Raw genomic sequence first — 18,766 nt, 5'->3', positions numbered from 1 at the left:
TTATCATGAGGCCACTTTGGCTAGTCACTTCCACAGGAAGGAATCCATAAATAACTCCGGCAATCTGCTGCCCAAGGACAAACACCTCCCAACTCCCCATTTTAAAAGCAAAATCAGTCCTATGACAGTAGCTAAACTATTTTAGATGCGAGTTCTGAAGGAAACAGACACTCAGATTCAGAATGCCGATCCCAAAAACCTCTGGACTGCTTCTCCAATACTCTATCTCCATAACTAGTTCCACCAGGTACACAATGCCTAGCAATGTTTCCCTGGGACACACGGCTGCCCAGCGTGCACACAGCTCTGCCTGACAGACACCGAGAAATACAGACACTGCAAAAAACCCAAAGGTCAGTGCCGAGCACACCCACACTGCGCTGTACACACCCACAGCATGCTGCACCCACCCACAGCTCGCTCAATATTACATCCTGAGTCTACTTGGAACAATTCTCTCCGTGCTCCTACTCCAGGTTTCCTGCAGGCAGCTGTAGCCTAGATTCCAACAGTGTCTTTGCCGGTTTGACAACACGGGCCCTGCGCGCTCAGCCCCCGCCCGGTGCCCGCCCGTACCAGCTGCTCGGAGGCCATCAGCTTGAGGAACTTCTTGATGAAGTCCACGAGGCCCTGGATGGTTCGGGTCCGCTCCACCGCCCACTTCTTGGTCCTCATGATGGGGGTGTCGCCCACGGCCTTCAGCAGCACGTCAACTGCGGGGAGCGCCCGCCGCGTCACAGCGGGCCCGCCCGCCAACGCTCATTGGCCCAAGCCGCCCGCCCAAGCCGCCCATTGGCCGCCCCGCCTGCCCGTCACCGCGCCCGCCCGCCCCCGCGGAGGCCTCCCACCCCATTACTTTTCTTTTTCGCGTCGCCCGCGGGCTCTTCGGTGCCCGGTGACCCGGCTGGGGGTGGGCCCGGTTCGGCGGGCCCCGCCGCGGTCCCGCCCTCCGGGGCCTCCTCCCCACCGTCGCTCCGGCCGCCGCTCTGCGTCGCAGCGGGCGGCGGCTGCTCCTCGGGCTCCGCCATGATGCCGCTGCTGCGCGGGCGGCGGGAAGTGACGCCACCGAGGGGCGGCCTCTGCTCCGCGAGGTGTTTTGTCCCTCGTGGGACGCCGTCTTTCCCGTCACGTGACACGCCAGGAGCGTCCCGTGCGGCGCGCCGGCAGCGGCCGCGCCCCGCCGGTCACGTGGTGCGTGCGCCCCGCCGGCACCGGCCCGAGAGCGGGACCGGGCTGGGCAGCGGAAGGGAGGGAACGGAACACAGCACAGATCGTCCGGCCGCCGCCGGCCCCCGCCGCCGCCCCACCATGATCAAAGCCATCCTCATCTTCAACAACCACGGCAAGCCGCGGCTCTCCAAGTTCTACCAGCGCTATGTACGGGCGGGCCGGGGCTCGGCGGAGCGGGCGGGCGGGCGCCGTGCAGTGGCCGGGCCGCGGGGTTGTACGTGAGGGCCCCCAGCCCGGCCTGGCCCGGCCCTGCCGGCTGTGCCGGGCCCAGGCAGCCTCGGGGGAAAGGGACGGTGCTGAGAGCGCGTACGTGAGGAGGCTTCGGAGAAAGGCGGTCCTGTGTTCGCTGGGAGTTGCCTTTGGGAGCTCCGGGGTGAAGGCGGGAGGGAGGGCGTCTCGTCCAGCGGCACCTTGGCTCTCCGGGCTGCCGCGTGTAAGCGCCGCTCTCAGCCCAGCGCGGTGTCCGGCTGCTGTCTCTGTGCAGGCAGGGCTGGCAGAGCGGGGCAGGTGAGCTCTTGAACAGAACCTCTCCTCTCGGAAAGTCTCAGTGGACTATGAAATTGCAGATGACATGAACACGTAACGAACTAGAAAAGAGCATTCTTTTACATGGTAGAAGGCAGGCACAATGAAAATGCAGCACAAACGCTCAGTCTGGATGGAAAGAAGGTGCACTGGAAACTTGTGATTTAGTTGAAGGATAAGAGATTTTAAGATAATATTTTGAGCGTACTGTACTGTATTTCCTAGCAGATATGCTGGGTTTGCTTAGGCATTAAAGTGCAAGAAAACAGCTGGTATTTCTTAGAAGTTATGTAAACAAATAACTCGTTTTCTAGCAGTGCAGTTACATGGATTTGTGACCTCTTTCTTGTAATTCAGGTTATTAGAGAACTCATAGATCATTGGAAGGGATGTATCTTACCTGCACACCTCAGAGCAGGAATGATGACTGTGACCCTTCAGTTTGCGCGGTCAGGCTTTGAATTAAAGGAGTGTAACTATTTCAGGTCCTTTTGTGTGACTGAGGTAGAAGGGAAAGGAGATGAAAAAAGGGCCAGAGGATACCAGATTTTTCTTATAAAACCATTCTGATCTACCAGTTTCATAACTGGGCTTTGAACAATTTCTCAATGCCTGAAGTAGGGTAATATGTTTGTGTAAACAGAATACTTTGAAGTTTTGAAAACGTGAATAGCAAATTAAAGTAAGAAACTTTCTGGTGCACAGAAACAGGTGCAATCATATAGATTGTATTTTTATGTGTGATTTCAATAATGTGGATTTGTTTGTGGATCTTTTGAAGCTTATGCATTCTTTAGTGTCAATTGCACTGGTACTGGAGGCAAATCTCAGCTTTTTTCTGTGAGGGGATGCATCTACAGCTTTCTGGAGAGATTAATTTGGTCAGATCTGTGAAAGAGGTACTTTTTTCATAATACTAAAACTTATAACTCCAACTTTTTCAGCTGATTTATATGAGAACAGAAACTGCATAAAGTGAAGTAAATAATATTTTGCAGTTAGGTAGAAGAAACTAATTTATGGCAATTAAAATACATGTCATCATCTTGTCTTTCAGAGTGTAGACCTGTGGCCATAATTTCAAAGTTAAAAATTAAGTTTCTAAAGAGCCAGAAGAATTCAGTCTCAGAAGTGATGTTTCTGATCTTCTAAGATTAAAGGTCATGGCTTAGGAGAACCTGTTGCTCATGGTGCCTTTGTATTTTAGGGTATTTCTGGAAGTGTTACATATTGTGGGATTTGAAGCTTCCCTGCTCTCTTAAAGCTTTGGGGACTTCGTTTTACTCTCAGTTTATGGATAAAAGTAGTTCAGGCTACCTTGGAGATAGAAAAAAATTCAAGGTACTTGAGAACACTTCTGGTTTACTTAAGAAAACTTACTTTTAGATTATCTTTTTACAGAAGTTCCCTAAAAACAATCACTTTTTCACATTTCTCAGTAATAGCTTTTTCTGCAACTTGTAAATAATGGCTTTTTGTGTTGAAATGACACAAACAATACATGTCTTGTTAGCTGGCAGATTTAAGGCTTCAGAAGTAGATAGTTTGAGAGTGCTGACATACTTTGTGTTTTACAGTCTTGTGTGCATTGTCAATCCTGTTTAGCAAAGTGTATTTTCTTTCACAGAGTGAAGATACACAGCAACAAATTATCAGAGAAACTTTCCATTTAGTATCAAAACGTGATGAAAATGTCTGTAATTTCCTAGAAGGAGGACTGTAAGTATCAAGTTTGAAATAAATGCCAAATACTGGCTTTCAAGTATTTTTATTTCTGATTGCAGTACAACATTTCACAGCTGTTTTGTAAATGCCATGCCACTTGAGATTTGTTGATACACATGGAATTATATCATTCTGCAGCAAGCGTACATAGTCTTTACTAACTGAAGCATAGCTGTATGTGCCAAAATGTCTTAGGCAATAAAAAAATTTTTTCCCTAGTGCATTAATAGCCACAGTGCTATATCTAGAGCCATGAGTGTTTCAGATACAAAGATGGGGAAGGAACAGGCAGATGTTGTTTTGCTATAATCAAGCTGAAGATTGCTGGTCACGTTTTAAGAGGCATTGGCATTTGCCATACCCACTGACTCACAGAATGACAGAATATTCTGAAGGGACCCACAAGGTGTCTGAATTGAACAGCCTGTACAGGAATCCACAACTCAGCTTTGCTGTTTTTAGCACCATGTTCTGACCAACTGAGCTAAATCTCTAGAAAATTTAATACTTTGTAACTGGTCTTTGGCTTGAACTCCTAATATTTGAGCAGATAGCCTTTATAGTAGGATTCCACAGCCTTTTTATCAGGATTTGGGCTTGCTGCATGAACTAGGAAGAAAAAAAATAGGTTTTAAATGCACTAACTAGTACAGTTTCAACCAAGATATTTTATTAATAAATGAAAAGCAAGGTAGGAGGAAAGTGAGGCTTAGATGTTCTGTCTTTGTAAGACACACAAAAAAATCTCTTTTGAATCATCTTCATTGTTTTTATCATCTTGCTTTAGCTGAAGAAATTCTGAAATGGAGATGTGTTTTATTTTGAAGTATTTATTAGCCCTCAAGAGTAAATAGATAAAAAGCTACCCTATAGAAGAAGGAGTCAGAATTGGTGGAATAAGCTCACGATCTCCAGTCTGTGACAGAGATTGTCATAGTCTGTTAAAATTATATTTATGGAAATTTCTGGTTACTGAAAGTCAGTCTTCTAACACCTAGATTTTCTGTGTGCAAAGTCAGTTAAATGCTTAGCTCTACCATATCAGCTAGGATGTCTTTTTTTCTTGCTCAAAATGATTCCTGATTTTTTTACATACTGTTTTTTAAATTTAAATTATTCTTTTCTGACTACTCAACTGGTGATTCTATCATCAGGTTCTTGGAGACGATCTCAAGTTGAAAGCATTCTGGTTTGAATTCTGTAAGTGAGAGGCAGAAGACATTTGGAGCTTTTTAAAAATGACAGCTGCTTAAGAAGAATAAACTGAGATAGAGAACAGAATTCTGCTTTTCCCCCTGCTGCTCAGTTACAGGATTACCATTTCAATATTTTTTTCAGTTTTTTTTTCTTTCAGGACAGGGTTCACTTTATAGTTTGCAGTTTACCCAAAGGCCTCAACAGTTTATGTGTAGAACTATGTGTACTGCAAGTATGAAGTATTTGAAAGAATTGAGTAAATAGATGACAAAAGAAGAAACCAATTGCTAGGTATTTCCACTGTCCTATTTGTTTGTAAAAGTGTTGTCTGAGACACAAACATAATTCCTGCTCTACAGAAACAAAGGGTTCCCCTTCCTTACCCCCATCCCTGCTCCCTACCAAGCATTAATGCAGAGCAATTTGCTTAAACAAAAGTGACCTAAAAGATTTTTTTTTAAATCTGTGTATTCTTTCTCTGTGATAATGACAGAAATTAAAGGGATGAGTTATGTTGCACAAAATGAGTGATTCAGTTCTGGTACAGACTTAAGGAAAAGTCACAACAGTCACAGCCATATAGGTTGAGCCTAAAAAATACTTTTGTTTATCTGGGAGTGGACCTCTTACAGCTCAAAGCAAATGTCAGTGGTCTGAGGTAGATCTCCTGTGCTTTATGTGCCTTTTTTTGGAAGGCCGTAACAGAAGAATGGAAGAACATACCTCTTTAGACCTCTTCTCATTCAGGGCCATGATGATTAGTGAGTCCATAAAAATATAATTGCTTCTGTGACTGTAACATAGCATCATGAATTACTGCTTGAAGTATGGTCCTTTTTCTCAAGATATCAGACATTTTGTAGCACAAGTGTTATATGTTCTTTGTTACGAAACGGATCATAAACCTAATTTAAGGCTTTTTTGGTAATCTAAATGCCAGTCTTCATTACAGATTTCTTTTTTTTTCCCCTCTTGATGCTCTTCTGAGAAGGTCAGGGAAGGATTCATAGGCAGACACTGTTAATCTGTAAAGCAGATTAATCCCTGTTCCGTGCCTGCCTGCTAGTGCGGAATGAAAGTACATTTAATACCTGCTTTTTTGTGATCTGTTTGAATTGATTTTAATAAAAAGGTGCACAGGTTGATGTCATTTTTTATCCATATGGATAACAATAACTGCTTGTGTGGTAAATGTAAATTGAGCTGTCTTATTACTTAGTCTTCTGTTGAAATTATATCACAAAATAAAAGATGCAATGTAGCTCCAGCTGTTAATAATAGGCCTCCTGTTAATTGAAATTACTGTGAGGATTTGCTCAGCTTAGCCTGAGATGCTAACTAAGCTTTCCTTGTTTTATTTCCTCTTTAGATTAATAGGTGGATCTGATAACAAACTAATTTACCGACACTATGCCACCTTGTATTTTGTCTTCTGTGTGGATTCCTCAGAAAGTGAGCTTGGTATTTTAGACCTCATACAAGTAAGTTCTTTCTGCTGCTTTGTGGTTTTTTGGAGTTTTTTTGCTTTTTTTTTTATTCTTAATAACTGTAATTCAACTCTAAAGTAGCTTAGAACTTAAATATTTTGCTTGCCTTTTTTTGGAAGGTTGCTTTTATACTGTGAACATACCAAAAAGTGTTGAGTATTATTTTCAGATTGTTTACAGTTTTCTGGACTGTCTTTGGAAAAGTCGTTGTCCAAGTTGATGGGAAAGTGAGGAAACTGTTGGGAGCCTCCTGAGCACAAACTTGTTTTTGTTTTAGCTTTTCAAGACCTGTTTTGGCTGCAGGTAAAAGTGGCATAGTTCAAACATTTGCTATGCAAGTGTGGATCGTGAGAACTTTGATAGGCAATGCTCTGTATGTATATGTCTATATTTATGTATATTAATATATATCCAGACTCACACACACATAGATGCATGCATATATTTACTCACTATAAATATATATATAAGTATAATGCATAAATATGTCCAAAACCTCTTTGGATTAAATTTTCCTTGTGGTTCATGAGCTTTTTGACAGGTATGCCTTAGAAAAGGAGGGCAAATGGTCCCCTAGGTGTGTGTTCTGCTCCAAGGTAATTGGGATGGGTAGGGTGGGAGTTGTTCGGGAGGAAGATGGTCCATAAGCCTACATTCTTTTTCTCAGTGAGAAAGGCTCAACAGCACAAATGGTTTAATAAGAATACTGCTTAATAGAGCTGAGTGAGAAGATGAGTGTAGGTGGTAAATCTTACAGCCCTTCAGGTGCTGGACATGCCACCTTCATGTGGCACCCAGTGGATTCCAGTTGGGTTTTCCCACAGTGTGCAGGGCAGAGCAGATCCTGTCTGTGGAGAGATGCTCTCCCTCTTTTGAATCTTTGAGCTATTATATAATTTCCTCAAAGTAAAACAGCTCTTGCTAAAGGATATTTTCAGGAGAACTTCTTGCTGCAGTTTGGGGTCATGGCAAGGCCATGCAGGTGGCATGCTTGCTGGTACCACGTGGGAGCTGCCTGCAGGCTCCTGTTACAGTGAGCTAGCTGAGTTTATCCCTTGGCCAAGGAATTTTTGCAGCACAGCACAGGCCTCTGTGTCTATTCAGGTTGTGTTGTGTGGATGTCTAACCCCTAAACATGCAACAGTCTTTTAGTCAGAATCAGTACATTCCTTTCCTACAGTTCATTATTGCCAAGGACATCACAGGTTATAGATTATATTAAGATCTGGCCTGCTCAGCCCAGTAGAGCAGACATGGCCTGTTCAAGATCACTGACACCTCAAACAGAATGTCTTCTGCAAGGCTTCCAGGTACAGTTTCCTTCCAACTCGGGGAGCCATTGGGATCATTGAGTTCAACTCCTGGCACTGCCCAGGACCCCCCAAGAATCCCACCATGTGCCTTAAAGCATTGTTCAAATGCTTCTTAAACTCAGGCAGGCTTGGTGCTGTGGGCAATATTTAAACTGCTAAATATGTCTGTTATCAACCTAGTAACAACTACCATGCCTAGTAATATGAATGCTCCTAGGTCAAGAGGCCTCTGACTAAATCAGTGATTTTTCCAACCTAAAACTTGCAAATAAACAGTTTCACTCTTAGTGAACTCAGATGTGGCAAAAAACAGTTTCACACCATTAAGTGATTTATGTCATTGCATAAAATGGATCTCTTTTACATACACACATATATATATCTAGAAAAGAGTAAATATAACTTACTGTTAAGCCTTTCAAAAGTTTGCACATCAAGAGAATTGGTTTATTACATAAGTAAAATCTGTCCTGACATGTGGGACTGTATCGATTGGTTATTTCACTGTGGAAACACTGTGTGTCTCTAAGGCCTCCCAGTTCCCTGCAGACCTTTCTTGAAGTTGCATAGCTTCTCACAGACACCTCCTGCTGTTCAGAACAGCTGCTCCAGTGTTGCTGTTCTGGACAGTAGATCCAGAAGAGTGCCTGTGTAGGTAGGAGGGAAGGAAAACTCCCATCTGGATTCTTATATGATCTTTGGTCATTGAACATTCTGCAGTATCTGAACAGTGCAGTGTTAACGAGTAAGGTACATGATGGTTTTACCTGTTCCTAGCAGTTTGTTTTACAGGGTTGCTTAGTTGCCTGTCACATATTGTGTCTTCTTACTTGGAAGAGGCAAAATGTTTATGAATAGAGAAAAGAAGCATATTCATACGTAGACAGTGCAACCTGAATTGTACGTTCAGATGTTGAAGCAAATCCCTTACTACTACCCATAATTATATAGCCCCCAAACTTTTTGAATTAGAGAATTTAAACTTTTCTCTATAATGTTCTGCTTCTTGTACCAAAAATGCTTAAGTAGATTTTGATCTCCTAGTCTTTGTATTTCACATTGTTTCCAAAAATGCCCCAGTATTTAATTACATGTCAACATAATTGCTTAAAGGAAACTGAAATAATAAAAATGCTATTTCCATTTGTAGAAATATTTTGTTTTTCTGACTTGTATGATTTTCTTTATAAATCATACAGTCTCACCACAGTACCTACAGCTGTTGAGGATTCAAAATTCTCTTACACATTGTCATTCAACCATTTGATTATAGCATATGGTAATTAGAGATGTGTTAAATATTAAGAGTGTTGAGATTAATTAAATATTTTTAATTTCTAGACTGGCTCAGAAGAAGGATCTCTGTAATCCTCTTAGCAGTAGCAATCAGAATGTATCTTTTACTGACAAAGGGCCCTCAGAAAGTTTCTTACTACTTGTCAATCACACATGCAGCATAGACTAACAGGATATACACACGGATGTTGACTGGAGCAAATAAGCTTTGTTTCTTCCTGAAAGTGTTGAACCATTTTTATACATCTTCGTTTACTGTAGTTCAGAGATAACACAGGTAGGAGTAAGACATCTGGGCTTTGTTATGACATACATATAATGTATGACTAAGTAAGTAGATATATGTAGTAGTTTGTGATGGAAAGTAAACTGGTGAAAGAAAGCTAGAACTCAGTATAGCACTTTTGAGGTTTCTGTCATGTAAACTGGGTAAATGCATAGGAGATTAGGTTACATATGGTAGTCTGCAGTTCTTTTCAGCAGAAAGTTTTTGTCATCATACTTAAGATACTTTTGTGAATGCCACTTATCCCACCATTAGGTCAGAGCTGTTTCACAGGTAAATCTTCTTCACTCAGGCTTAATGAATATGCTTTATGCGTTACAAATCATGGACTCTGCCTCAGATTTGATACTGTCTCAATTTGGATTTCTTAGTTGGAAAGGCAAATTCACTTTGTTAATTTTTGACCATTTTCTTCCCTTTTTTTCCTAAATATAAACACAAGTTTCTTTTTATTTTATTTATTTTCTTGAATTTGGAGATAGGTCAGCATCTGTGCTATGCTTAGGTTTTGCAGTCTTTTGGATTCTGTAAATTCTGTCATGCTCTTTAAGCATCTTTATGTTAGCCTGTGAAGTGTAAGGTTTTTATTGCATGGAAGAAAAATATGTGTGAAAACACAACTAGCTGTAGACTGCCATAAGGAAAAAATGAAGGGTCTTTACAGTGGTACCTTAACTATGTTATGGACCTAAGAGCCTCTGTCAGCTCCAAGAATTTGTGAGTGTCTTGGCCCATAGCTGTACTTTGAAGACATAATGAGTCAGCAAGCAGCGGAATCTGTGAGAGATCAGTCTTCCATGGGAAATTCAATGGAGCCTTTCAAGGTAAGGGTGTTCAGTGAGAGGCATGTGGGAAGTGCAGTGCAGTTTATGTAACATGTTTTTCTCAGTTCTTAAAGATAAAGGATCCTGACCAGAGATGCTTTTATGCTAATTAAATAAAAAACAGAGAGGCATATGACTGAAATGAGAGCTCTCCAAGGGCAGATTGAATTACTTCTGTCCTCAGGTTTACCATTGCTGTTTAGGTAAGGAAGAAGAAGGTGATATTCTTGGTATGAGTTACTCCTGTTGTTTTTAGCTTATCTTTTGTACCTGCTTTTGTTAGTATTTGACATTATCTATGTCCAATACATTTAATTGATTAAGTGTTCTGAGTTTTCTGCTGCCCTTGTTATCTTCCTACTAATGTATGATTTACTCCATTTTTATCTTATTTGCTTATTTTAAAAATAAGCCCTTCATCGAAAAGGTGATGTTTTGTTTTGACATATGACTGAGTAGAGAGAGCTCCAGACTTGCATATATTCAATAAAAATATTGTGGTTTGTTTTGTATAATTTATGCTCCCAGTGTGTATCTGTCTTTATTTAAGCATATTTCTTACAAAAGAAAGGTGTAGGGGTTTGGGGGTTTTCATTTTTTTTAATGTTTTCTGTTTACTTACATGGAGATGTGTATGGTTTTTTTTTTCTTTTTACCATAAAAGATTATAATTTCAAAAATGAAGCACAAGGGGGAGCTAGTAATTAATTCTGCATGCATCCTTATTTTCCTGCTATTTCACTCCTTTATTTATGTTACTCTTCCAGTAACATCATATGGTGCATCTGAACTGATGTGTGTGTGTGTCAAAGCAATTGATGTGTTTTCTCTTCTGGTTATTGATCTACAAGTCTGCAGCATTTGAAGTGATTACTGAAGTACTTAAATTTTAGCACTGCTTGCCTCAGTGTGCAATTCATTTGACTCAACTAAAATTCAGATGCAAGTGACTCTGATTTTATTTACCTTTTCAATTATTGCAGGCATCTTAAAACAGGCCAAGAAATGTTAGTGTAAAAAAATCTAGTTTTCCTTGCTGGCTAGTGTTTTAAAAGATAATTTATAATAGGTCTAGACCTTGTAATTTTTGGCATTATTCTGAGTGAACTTGCCATCATGAATGGAAGATTGGGGAAATTTCCAAAGCTTCTGTGAGAAATCCCTGGTCAGTGAAAAATCTCTGTGAAGGAATAGTCAGTGCCAGCTGATTTCCCTTAGATTAAAAAATGTTTGTTGTGCATTGCTGGTCATGCATTGTAGACAGAGATTTGTGAATTTGTGTCTGATGGGGTTGCTGTGTAATAGGTAAAGGTTTAAAAGTAACTGCTCCAACAATTAATGAATGCTGCTATAGAAGCTTTATTTATTGGAAGAATGTCAAAAAAGTTAAACTTCTGTGTTGTTGATGTGTGAGCCTGCATGTTGCTACTAAATACATGTGTGGGGGGGTGTTTTTAGGATTCTTGTGTTGTCTGTCTTTAATGGGTTCCTTTGTTTTCCAAGGAACTAGACAGATGTCAGCGTGTGAATCATGTGCAAAGTTGGTGACTATATGAGGAATAGTGTCAAACTCTTAGCTCTTGTAACTAAAACCATTGGTCAGAGGTTGCATTTACACTGTTTCCAATCTTCTTCTTGCAGCTAATGTCAAACAGCACTGTTCTTGTAACTGCATTCTCCTAAGGTGCAAGGAAAGTAAGAGAACATCTTTGGTGATTTGTTTTGCACCACACGTTGTCAAATGTGTAGTTTTTCTGCTTAACATATTAGTTTGTTTTTGTTTGCTCACATCCTGTCTTTACAGAAGACTGTTATTACTGCACTGAATTAACAACTGCTTGAAGAAAAATCCCTGCTTTGTTTAGCTTCAGTATAATTTAACAGAAGCATATTCATTTTCTTAGTTAACTTGTCACCAAACCTTATTGTCCTGAGTCTGCCTCTTAATATGCTCTGTGTTCATAGTTTAAGTGACAGATTTGTATTTTTGGTATTAAAGGATAGTCTAAATGCATGGATCATTAGTTAATTTATAGTTTGATTTCAACATTTTAAAGACTTTAATAGTAGTAGTCATAGCAAGGGCAGTGTGTGATAATTCTCTCTTTTACAGTTTGAGCAGGATCTGAAGATCAGCAATTAAGATGTGAAAGTAATCTTTGTTGATAAGGCGAGGTAGACACTTGGGAATGGGTGATGTCAAGCAGATCTGTTTCCCTGGGTTGGTAGATAAAAATACATGTCTGTAGAAGGAGGACTTCATCCACAAAGAGTGGAGGTGGATGGAGTTACATCCAGGTGGTGTCTGGTCAGCAGTGGTGTTCCCCAGAGCTCAGTGTTGGTGCCAGGCCTCTCTAATATCTTTATCAATTATCTGGATAAGGGGTTCGAGTGTTCCCTCAGCCAGTTTGCAGATGACTTTGTGCTAGGTGGGAATGTTGATCTGCTGAAGGGATTCAGATGGGCTGGGGGGATGGGCCAAGGTCAGTTGTAGGAGGTTTGACAGGGCCAAATGTCAGGTCCTGCCCTTGGGTCACAGCAGTCCTTGCAGCGCTCCAAGCTGAGGCAGAGTGGCTGGAAAGCTGCCCAGTGGAGAAGGACCTGGGGGTGCTGGGTGACAGCAGCTGAACATGAGCCAGCTGTGCCCAGGCAGCCAGGGAGGCCAGTGGCAGCTTGGCTTAGATCAGCAATAGTGAGGCCAGCAACTGTCCTTCTGTACTGGGCACTGGTGAGGCCATGCCTCAAATCCTGTGTCCAGTTTTGGGCTTCTCAGTACTAGAAAGACACTGAGGGGGTGGAGCAAGACCAGAGAAAGGCAGTGGAATGGTGAAGGGGCTGGAGCACAAGTCTTACAAGGAGTGATGGCTGAGAGAGCTGGAGGTGTTTAATCTGGAGAGAAGAAGGACTGGGGGGTCCTTATTTTTCTATACCACTGTGTGAAAGGAGGTTATAGAGATGCTTCAATCTCTTCTCCCAAGAAAGAAAAAATAGGACAAGAGGAAACAATCCATGCCAAGGGAGGTTTATACTGGATATTAAAAAAAAAATCACTGAAAGGGTTGTTGGACATTGGAGTGGGCTGCCTGGGGAAGTGGTGGAGTCACCATGCCTAGTGCTTTAAAAACATCTAGATGTAGCACTCAGGGACTTGGGTTAGAGCTGAATTTGGCAGTCCTAGCTTACCTCTTTGACTCACTCATCTTTAGGTTTCCATCCTAAACAATTCTGTGACCTATGTCAGATCTGTGCCTGGACCTAGGCAGTTTGAAATCTGGTGCCTCTCAAATACTAAGGTGGGGTTCATAAATCATGTGGAACAGAGAGTCAAAATGAGGTGTTTGTATTCCATACTGCTTCTTTAGGATGTTTGAGTTAAGAATTGAATAAAAAATTGCATACAGTGACAGCTTAATAAATAATATTAAATACATGTTGTGAGAAAATGGCTTTGAAACATACAAAACTGATTACAATTTCCAACAAGTTGCCATTTATTTTCATGCCATTAATAAAAGATCAATACATTTTTTTCCAAAATTTACTTTGAAGACCCTAAGCTCAATCTTATATTTAACTTAGAGAGATCTTGACAAAACCTGTGTCTGTAGGAGTTATCCCTTGGAGAAAGGGAACTGTGTGTACAACTCTATAAGGCTGGAGTCTCTGACAGTACTAACCACAAGCACATGGTGATTGGCATTTGGGAACTTCAGGACTGCAAATGCAATTATCATTTCATTATCTGGACTAAGTGAGGATCAGTTGCTCTTGGTCTAGCAAGGTACAAACATAAATGCCAAGGAATCTGTTCCAGAAACACCCAGAGGAAGGTGATGTACAGACCATATCTGGCAGGGAGCATCAGGGGCTGGAGTGCAGTAGCTGCTTGGATCTTTATGCTTTTATATTCTGGATTCAGGAAGGATTTATTTGCCTATGTGTGAACTATTACAGACTTTTCTAAATTTATATGGTAATATGCCTGACAGGATCAGGAGGTGTGACATTAAGACAGATGCCTTTTTCATCCTGGATTCAGTGGGTCTGTACTGTCCTGCTGCTGGAAGGAGTGATGTTGACACTTAACAGCAAAGTTAACAGTCTGGTTAACTAGGAAATGCCTGCAATGCAGTAATTACTAAAAACAATGATGGGAAAAGCTGGTTTTCTTTGCTTCATACTTGAGTTCTAATGAAATGGGAAGGAATACTTTAAATCACAGCTGAGAAAATTATAGTGTAGGTTGTGTTACTGGTTTTTCAAGATGTATCTGTTTTTTAAAACTGTGTGACTTTAAGCAGAGTTTTAACCTAAATTGGCTTGTGCGTACAGTTTTGCCCTCTACATAGATAACATCCTTTTGACGTAATGTTAATCACATAATTTCGGTAGGTGCCTTTAATGCCTTAAGATCTGACCGCTGTTTAATTTCTGTATTTGCTTTTCTCAAACCTCACACCTAATGGAACTGCAGAGTTTTTGTTAAAGATTGACCTTTGGTGCTTTTTTCCCCTCTTTGCAGGTATTTGTGGAAACACTAGACAAATGTTTTGAAAATGTCTGTGAGCTGGATTTAATCTTCCATGTAGACAAGGTACTGTGATCACATCCTGTAATATTTTTATCAAGTAATACATTCGGTTCAGCTGATACTTGATATTAAACTCTGCTTTACTTTCCAAAGAAGGGTAACAAAGCTGATGAGGGGTCTAGAGAGTATGTCTTGTGAGGTGTGGCTGAGGGAGCAGGGAGGAGGTGTTCAGGCTGGAGAGGAGGAAGCTCGAGGGAGCCCCGCTGCCCTCTACCACCACTCTAAGGGAGATTGTAACAGGGTGGGGGTTGATCTCTTCTCCCAAGTAACCATGGGCAGACAAGAGGAGATGGCCTCAAGTTGGATACCTCTTCCCTGAAAGAGTTGTCAGGCATTGAAGCAGATGGCCTGGGGAACTGATGGAGACACCATAACCAGAGGTGTTCAAGAAGCAATTGGACATGGCACTTACTGCTGTGGCTTAATCAACATGACGGTGTTTGGTCAGATGTTGGAATGGAAGGTGCATTTAATATGCTATGATTATGTAATTGAAATGCTGTGTGGCTCTTTCTGTTTAAAATCTCAAAACGGACTGTCTTTTTTCAGACACTTGGAAACAATGCTGTTTGAATATTCCCAGCTATAAGAAACAAGTGTTGTACTTACTAATCTAGTTTAGAGAAATTCTCTTACTATAGTCACCCTTCATTTAAAAAGACTTTGGCATTTCTTGGTGTACTACCTAAAATGCTGAGAATTTAATATACAGAATTTATTCCTTCAGTTGCATTTTGTTCCTACTGTTGCTTTCTGTGCATTTGCCTTTCCCCATCTGTGAACATCTTTCTGCATCAACAGCAAAAGATGTCAAAGGAAAAGTAAGATAGAAAAAGCAGACTGAAAATAATACCAAGTTAGGTATCTGAAAGAACCCAAAATACTAGTTAGATACTCTAGTAAAAATAATACATTTTCACAATAAAAGCCAGTGAAACCTTGAGTAAAAGAGCTCTGAATGTGACATTAACCAGTGCAGTGATTTTTAACTTGAGCGTAAATGAACAAAAGAATTCAATATAGAGACATGAACTTCTGTATTAAGGCAAGGCTGCCACCAACTGTACAGTAGCATTAGTTGGGCAGCTGTGACTAATTTGATGTCATCTTGATTCTTCCTTTTTTTTCCCCGTCCAGTTTAAGTTCATCAGTATTCTTATAGGTCAGAGAACAAAACAGGAAGATGTATCTGTGAGAATTAAATTAAAGTGTTAAATGTTTTTTAAACTGCTGATACGGTCAGCTTGTCAAGAAGCATAATAAGGCACTGAGCCTTCAGATGTATGCATTAACTTTCTCTTTCTTGTTAATATATTTGAAGTCTGCAAAAGGGAAAAACAGGAACTGCTCCTGTTTGATCTTGACAGTCTTGGTTATAATGGGTGCTTATGTGTGGGTGCTGTTAGGGGTGAAGTCTTTAAAATATTTGTATTTTGAGTGGTCTGATACTGAGAAAAGTGAGGTTTGGCTAAGTTGTTTGAATGAGAGTTGTTCTGTGTCTTCAGTTCTTGATGGAGCTGCGGGAGGTTGCTTTCTTGCAATTCTCTTGTGAGAGCTGCCTAAACCAACATTTTTTCTTGTAAAAAGATGAGGTGGCATGTAGAAGAGTTAAACTATGTAATCTCAACAGCTGTTACTATGTGGTATTTTATGTGGTATTTCTGTAAGGAAATATTTATGCTCCTCAGGTGTTTATAATTGTACAGGACTCAGCAGTGACTTAGAGTAACCCGGAGCCAAGACAGATGCTTATTCAAGAATATTGACAGAGTATGATGAAGTCATTTGGAGAATGGAATATAGGTGGAATGAGTGTTTCTAATGTGCTGTAGCAGATGAGGACTTGGGGTGTTGGGGAGTGTAGTTCATACAGAAGAGAATTTAACTTCTCTTCATCTGTATTACAAGCAGCCAAAAAACTTGCTATAGCTGGAGCAAGACATTTTCACATGTCTTGTGAGGAGGAGGGGCAGGTTTATTTCAGTCCTACTGAGTCCAAGAGCCTAATGCTTTCTGATGGAAAAGGCATCATTGAAAGCTATTATACAACTAAAATAATAGAATACATTCAGCTAGGGATGTAAGGGAATACTTTGTTTTTTTCACTGGTTTTTGGCACCTATTGAAATATCTCTGGGAGTATCATGATTTCTTGCAAGAGTTTATTATCTAACCAGATGAGTGAACCATTCAGAATCAAATTTCTTGAAGACAAGAAAATGTGTTTGCCAAATTTCCCTGAGAGAGTTTTTTTCTTGATAAATTCCTTCTTTAGAATATGCATTCATGCTTTTAGAGAGTGCATCGAATGTAAATAGGAAGCACTCTTGATTTTTGTAAAAACACTTCAAAATTGTTATTACAAACCAGCAATTTCAAATTTTAGAAAGTTGATGTTCTCAACAGTCAGATCCCTTTTGGAATATAAGATATCTATTTGTTGTGCCTTCAGTCTTTCACTTAAATACTATTTTGAATACACTATTGAAGTGTATTAAATCTATCTATCTAACTATCTCTTTTGCACTTCATTTCCACTTAATGCATTTTTTTAATGATTTTTTTGTTGTCGTTTTTTTTTGCAAAAATAGTTAGTGATTTTTTAAATAAGAAAAGATAGAGACAATAAGGTGTATTTGTACATTTAATATGTATATGCAATGAATTTCAATTTGAAAAGAAAAAACAGTTATTGTTTATTTTTATCTTGTTGCTGCTTACATATGAGCAAAAATATTTAAGAGGAGGGAGTCAATGGATTATGATGCTTATGTAACTTTATTAGTTAAGCTGTGATTTCCTTTCATATGGAGATTACCAAATAAAATTAATTAAATGCTGTTATTTAGAAAGCTGTCCCTTTAGAATAAAAGTGGGGCAAGACAAAATAGTCAAGCTTCTTTAAAGCCATCTATGCTTTGAACATTTTTAAAGGCTATGTGTTATACTTCACTATTGCACTCTGAAAGCAGGAAAAAATGCAGAGAAAGGTAAGAAGCATGACCCAAGGTATGGAGTGGTTTGCATTGAGGAAGAAGTTAAATATTCTAGATACTGGAGGCAAAGGAATAAGAACTGTATAGGAAGAAAGGTTTTGGAAGAGCACAAAAGGGCCTGAAGAAGGGCTGTTTTCACCTTAGCTAGATACATTAACTATAAACTTGTTTAGAAATACACTAAAAAGTATCAGAGAAACAAATTCAATTTTGTTTTTTAGGTATGACACAAAAGCAAGGACTGTGTTGGTTTTTGATTTACTGCCTTCTGATTATTTGATTTAGAGATTTACTTCTATCCTTGATTCATGGGGAAATTGGGAGAATGTCCAGAATAGTAGTTAAAATTATGCTTTTGAGATACCAGATTGTACATGTTTATTTCTGAAAAGTAGAAAAATACTCCTTGTCTTCAGATTTAAATACTAATATACTATTAAAATATTATACATTACATGGTAACCCTGGATTTTTACTAGCAAGTGTGCAGAAGGATGCCTTTTTAAAAAGAAAAAAACCCAAACCAAGTCTTATTATGGTTTGAATGCAGACTCTGAAGCAGCAATTATGAACCAGAGTTTTCATCCTCAAGTCAGGGCTGCAGGGAGGAGAGATATTCAAACATACCCATTTCAGCAATGTCCTCAGCTGGTTTCTGTGCTTCTGCAGTTTGAGTCCTAGCTGTCAGTCTTAGCTGTAGGTACTGAAGACTCCATATTTATCAGGTGTCTTGGGAATGTCAATTCTACTTCTTAGCCAAATCTTGGGATCTGTGATGGGTGAGGGTCAGAGTCTCTTCCTTCTCAGGTGTAGCCCGGAGGAGTATTTACACATCTACTTGTGAGCAATTTGTTTAGTCTTGTAGGACCTGCTTCCTAGAGGTGCTACTCCTGTTGATGCTAACTCAAACTCTAATAATTGGATGGAAAATGGGAACAATAAAAGAGGAATGGGAAAGTTTCTTAGCATGTGTGTAAGAGATGTGAACAAAGAAGATACTGGAGAAAGGAATATGATATGATGAGCTTTGTTTCCAACTGGCTTTAGATTAAGTGCTAACATTAATTAAACGACTTACAGACTGTTTCCCTGTATCAAGGTACCTAGACCATTTTTTCAGATTGTATGTAGGATATTTTTCATTTTTAAGTTCTCTTTTGGTCTCTTTTAGGTCCATAATATATTGGCTGAAATGGTTATGGGTGGAATGGTTTTGGAGACCAATATGAATGAAATTGTCACTCAGATTGATGCTCAAAATAAACTGGAGAAATCTGAGGTAAGAGTGATGCACTG

General features: G+C 40.0%; 1 protein-coding gene across 4 annotated transcripts in view; it reads left to right on the top strand.

The window, feature by feature from the left end:
* Positions 1 to 561: 561 nt before the first annotated feature.
* Positions 562 to 18,766, top strand: part of AP3S1 (adaptor related protein complex 3 subunit sigma 1) — a 28,647-nt gene continuing 10,442 nt past the window's right edge. Inside the window, exons 1-5 of one of the 4 annotated variants that reach the window (XM_054652914.2) lie at positions 562 to 713; positions 857 to 1,377; positions 3,383 to 3,474; positions 6,047 to 6,158; positions 18,642 to 18,749. In XM_054652914.2, coding sequence (XP_054508889.2) covers positions 614 to 713; positions 857 to 1,377; positions 3,383 to 3,474; positions 6,047 to 6,158; positions 18,642 to 18,749 — 933 coding nt within the window. In that variant the 5' untranslated portion in view covers positions 562 to 613. Of the gene's footprint in view, positions 714 to 856; positions 1,378 to 3,382; positions 3,475 to 6,046; positions 6,159 to 14,405; positions 14,478 to 18,641; positions 18,750 to 18,766 lie in introns of those variants that run through there. The other 3 variants (XM_054652913.2, XM_054652911.2, XM_054652912.2) reach the window with 3 other exon arrangements.

This window comes from Agelaius phoeniceus, chromosome Z (assembly GCF_051311805.1).
Source record: "Agelaius phoeniceus isolate bAgePho1 chromosome Z, bAgePho1.hap1, whole genome shotgun sequence".
Classification (NCBI taxonomy): domain Eukaryota; kingdom Metazoa; phylum Chordata; class Aves; order Passeriformes; family Icteridae; genus Agelaius; species Agelaius phoeniceus.
This window is presented reverse-complemented; position numbering and strand designations above follow the sequence as displayed.